Genomic DNA, 5,350 nt, shown 5'->3' with positions numbered 1-5,350 from the left:
CCATTTTTCACCATCGGTGACAATTCTGTCCAAAAATGGTTCACGCGCATAACGTGCCAGAAGAGACGAAGCAACGTTCACACGTTAGAAACGATGATCATAGGAGAGTTCGTGAGGCACCCAAGCACCTTCTTTATGGAGTTTTTCCCATATTCCTTAAATGTTTACGTTTTGTTTCATGAGAGACAAACAATTTCAAGGCCATTTCACGAATGTGTTGCTTTGGGTTAGACTCAACAAGCGTCTTCAGAGCATCAATATCAATTCCAACGAAATTTGCTGAACCATCGTTGACACTTACGAACATTCAAAACATTTTCATAAACTTTTTTGATAGTCTTTGTGGCTAGAGAGGCGTTGTTTCCCTTCTTGTATTCAAACAGCATTACATGCCGAATGTATGTCTCGTCGTGTGTCATCACTATAAGACATTAGATCATACTAAACTTTACACATTACATAGGCTACACTAACGTGACGTTTAGGTGGTTCTTTTATCTATTATACGTGATGTACGTTTTGGGGGGGGTGGGGTGGCTAATGAAAGTGTTTCAATACGCGACATTAATTTCTTGACGACCTAATACAAAGTATATCCTAAATATCAGGACATCAAAACACGAATATTTAACATACAAAATAACTCAAACATAAACGTCAAACACACACACACAGTACCCTGAAGCAAACAGATCAGAAGAACACCCCTATTACCAACACCAAAAGTTCAAGTAATAAAAGGGCCAGGCATGGAAAGGTGGTTAGTGCGCTCGACTCGCAATCTGAGGGTCGCGGGTTCGAATCCCCGTCCCACCAAACATGCTTGCCCTTTCAGCTGTGAGGGCGTTATAATGTGACGGTCAATCCCACTATTCGTTGGTAAAAGAGTAGCCCAAAAGTTGGCGGTGGGTGGGGATGATTAGCTGCCTACCCTCTAGTCTTACACTGCTAAATTAGGGATGGTTACCTTTCCCCATTAAACACCTACATTAATTATAAGAAATAATCCCCCCCCCCCAGTAGCACAGCGGTATGTCTGCGGACTTACAACGCTAGAATCCGGGTTTCGATACCCGTGGTGGGCAGAGCACAGATAGCCCATTGTGTAGCTTTGTGCTTAATTACAAACAAACAAACAAAGAAATAAGCCACATATAGCTAGCAACTAAAATTTATCATTAGAGAGAAATATTATGAGTGTATTAATAGGGTATATAATGTATCCCATTACCCATTCAAGCTGTCTCCAGCCATTATATGTAAATACATTCGTAGTAGGTTAAGCTTTTGAAAAGTGCGCAATTATCTATGGAAGTTTTAGTGAATTTGCAATACTACCGCCCAGACCAGACATTAGCGCCGGGGTGGAGGAAAAAGTCTGCATAGCACCTGACCTTCCCAGATCCCGATCAAGATAAATTTAGACGGCGACGGGCGCTTCTAAAGGATTAAATGTTTGCACGTGTATTGTATACATTCTTCTAAATGTTTATATATTCATTATGTACATTTTTGTAAATGTTTATACATGCATTATGTATGTTCTTGTAAATGTTTGTACATGTATGATGTACATTCTTTTAAATTTTTATTCAAACGCATATACCAGTGTCTTAGACCACTAAGAAATTCCCTCAAAGCTATACAAAAACACATGGAGTGCTTACGACAGCTACACTCTTCCCTTAAAGACGTACCAAGATAGATGTAGAATATTAGACCACCATGCCATTCCCTAAAGACCATATCAACAGAGTTGAAACATCTTAAATGAATAAGTCATTTCTTCAAAGCTATATCAACAGAGATGTAACTTCTTAGACCACTACGCCATTTTATAAAAGAAAAACCAACAAAGGTGCTAATAAGCAATTATTTTAAAGCCATATAAACATCTTAGGCCACTAAGTCATATACTCAAAAGAATGCTAGTACAGAAGGTGTTGTTTTCAGGAAAAGACTTGGGGGTTCAAGATGATACAATACAGATGAATCGTCTTAGGCCATTAGACCATTCGCTCAAAACTGCCCCAAAACAGTTTCAGTGTGTTAGATCACTAACGTATTCATCAAAACTCTTCCAAAACAGATGCAGCGTTTTAGACCACTACGCTATTCCCTAACAGCTATACCAAGACAGGTACAGACTCAACATTTTAGACCATTAATATATTTTCTTAAAGCCATTGCTACACGGATGTAGCATATCCGATCATAATTCATTCCGTAAAAGCCATTTACTTAAAGCTGTACCAACATAGATGCAGCACCTACAACCACTAAGTCATGTATTCAAAGCTCTACTAACACAGTTCGAGCGTATATCACTTCGCCTTTTCTCAAATTATACCAACAGAGATGCAACATTTAAATCAAAAAGCCATTCTTTGAAAATTATACTAACTTATATGTAGCATCTTAGACGAACTAGCCATTCCCTGAAAGCTCTTTAAACACAAAAGCAGCGTCATAGACCACTAAACCATCTCCTCAAAGGTATTCCAACACAGATGCAGCGTTTTAGACCAATAAGCCATTCTCTCATAGCTATATTAGCACAGATACAGCGTATTAAGCCGTTAAGCCACCCTCTGAAAGCTATACTAACACAGATGTAGTATTAGACCACTGAGTTATTCTTTCAACCCTATACAAAGAATTATGCATCGTGTTAGATCATTACACAATTCCCTCAAAGCTACACTAACATAGATACAGCATAATAAATAAGCCAGCCATTCCCTCATTTCAAATTTTTATCTTCCCCTAAGTTCTTAAGTCTTCAGTCTTATTCTAGTAACTATGGAGAGAAATTAATCACAAAATTAATAAAAATATTCATATACGCGCTATGGTTATCAGATTACACTTCAGATTACTATATGTTTTGTCTGTTCAACAGGGAGAGTAAGAAGAACAATAATTGTGCTACTTGTTTACTGCTTATTTTTCTCGTAATCTAAAACAAATATATAAAGCTTTTGTTTTTAATTTAATGTAAGAAATTCAGATCTGTGCAGAAAAATACGATAAATGACATTGAAAAATTTGGAACATCTGTGGGAAAACTTCAGATTTGTCCAAAAACTCATTTTTTTTATATATAAAATTACCGTAGTGTTACTACTAAAACTTTAACATGTGAATATAATTTGATAATATACAAAGATAAAGCAAGATTGTATTAATAAATATGTTGAGATAATTAACACCGTCGTTGTTATAACAATGTTATAGTAAGAATACTGGAGCTGTTTCTTTAAGTCAGCATTGTTGAGATTTACTACAACCCGTTAAGCTACAATTCTTTAATTGTATAAACTCACAGACATAAACTTCTTTCTAGTTATCATTGTCCTCACATATATATTTAGAACATCACACGATTGGACTTAGATTAATGGTTTGTATATTTTTAAGCGCAAAACTACACAAAAGGCTATGTACGCTTTGCAACCCATTGATATTTAACCCGAAATGTTAGCGTTATAAGTCCTCAAGCTTGCCGCTGAGCTACATGGAACGATGGTTGGTTGATGCAAGTTCATATATATGGTCCATATATATATTCATCTAACAAAGTTTACAAGATAACTCTTCGACATTTGTGGAAAAATAAGTATAGTAAGTGAGAGCTAGAAAGTTCAATATACAAAAGAAATAAAAATAAGTCTTCTAATAATAATATGTCTTTCTTTGAATAACGTCACTTTATTGACGGTTAAACTATTAATAATCGTTTAAATAATTCACTGTTTCAAGTTTAAATACTGTAGTTTCTTAGTTTATCTTAAGCCTGTTTTTCGTTTTATCTTATTTTCCTTTAGTTTTTACTTTTTATTAAGATCATTAGTTTGATAAGAAATTTATTTGTTAAACATTTCTAATTAATTTTGTTGCTTTCACGCCATATGTTTTTATCACGTTATTTTAGATTTCCTTTGGCAGTATGACCGTTTTTCCTCCTCTTGTAGTTTTCATGAAGCAGAAGAACAGCAGAGTGGTAAGTTTTCCCATGTCTTTCATTTTTCACGATGTCTTTTGATCAGGTATGAGGACAAGTCTGAAATATTAAAGAGCATTTTATATGAAACTAATTAACTGAATGACAATTTATTCTCATGTCTCATTTTTCACGATGTCTTTTGATCAGGTATGAGGACGAATCTGAAATATTAAAGAGCATTTTATATGAAACTAATTAACTGAATGACAATTTATTCTCATGTCTTTCATTTTTCACGATGTCTTTTGATCAGGTATGAGGACGAATCTGAAATATTATGAGTAACAATATGCTAATTACATTTTGTCCAATGATGCTTATCATTAATGTGATATTTCTGTAGAAGATAATAATTAAAATCAAGATTTTGTTAATTAATAATGCCATTTATTTATGAATTTCTTACAATGAAATAACTAATCTAAAGTTTGATCACCAAAATGTTTTAAGTAATAGTTAATCGGAAATCTGATAATCAGTTGTATTTTTTTAACATTTAAGCGGAGATGTGATCACCAGGTTGATATTTTTCACATATAATATATAAGGTTATATTCAGTACATCTAAATATACCTTTTCCACAGTAACATGTCCCAGGACTGATCTTAATTCAAATTACATTATTCCTTAGTAGGCCAGTTTGAATTTCTTTTAAGAAGTACTTGTACCAGTATCTCATCTCTACCTTATGTGTTGCACGCCGCAGCATCCCGACGAAGACTTTCGTTAAATACCAGGAATCATTAAGTCGTTTGGGATATAAAATGCAAAGTATTTGGTATTTTCATTATGAACAGCACTTTTGCGACACATGTACTAAACGGAAAGATCAGATACTCCAGAGGTTCAGCATAGCCATCTCTCACTTTGAACTACTGACCAGAAGAAGGACAACTAACTAACAAAACTTGTCACTTAGATGCTTACTTTTAAGTGAATAATGTCATTTATTTCCAGTTTTATATCGCGCTCACAGCTGACAGTGTTGAGCGTCTTCAGCAGCATATCGTGGGCTCGAACCTGGGACCTTCTGATCTGCACATTAACCACTATCAGTCTTTGATGAAACAATAAGTCTTAGAGTATAGAATGCCTTAGCTGGCGGATCATGGCATTTTACAATTTTACATGCGTGACGTGTGTTACGTATTACAATTTCGAATGGTCTGAAACCGAGCTAAATGATAATTTAAAGTTAGTAGTTAAATAAATGCCGATATGTATCCAATTTATGATATTTACCAACAAGATTGATACACACAGTTTTCTTTTTTTAATATAAATATATTTTAATACAAAAACAGTAATACAATTTACAATAACAGTTATTACAAATATACACC

General features: G+C 34.5%; 1 protein-coding gene across 1 annotated transcript in view; it reads left to right on the top strand.

The window, feature by feature from the left end:
* Positions 1–5,350, top strand: part of LOC106461864 (visual system homeobox 2-like) — a 64,611-nt gene that overhangs the window by 11,143 nt on the left and 48,118 nt on the right. Inside the window, exon 2 of the mRNA XM_022388944.1 lies at positions 3,935–4,003. Within this exon, the coding sequence (XP_022244652.1) occupies positions 3,935–4,003 (69 nt within the window). The remainder of the gene's footprint in view (positions 1–3,934; positions 4,004–5,350) is intronic.

Source organism: Limulus polyphemus, unplaced genomic scaffold (assembly GCF_000517525.1).
Source record: "Limulus polyphemus unplaced genomic scaffold, Limulus_polyphemus-2.1.2 Scaffold1049, whole genome shotgun sequence".
NCBI classification, from domain to species: domain Eukaryota; kingdom Metazoa; phylum Arthropoda; class Merostomata; order Xiphosura; family Limulidae; genus Limulus; species Limulus polyphemus.
Note: the sequence above shows the minus strand (reverse complement) of the source record. Positions and strands in the feature narration are given on the sequence as shown.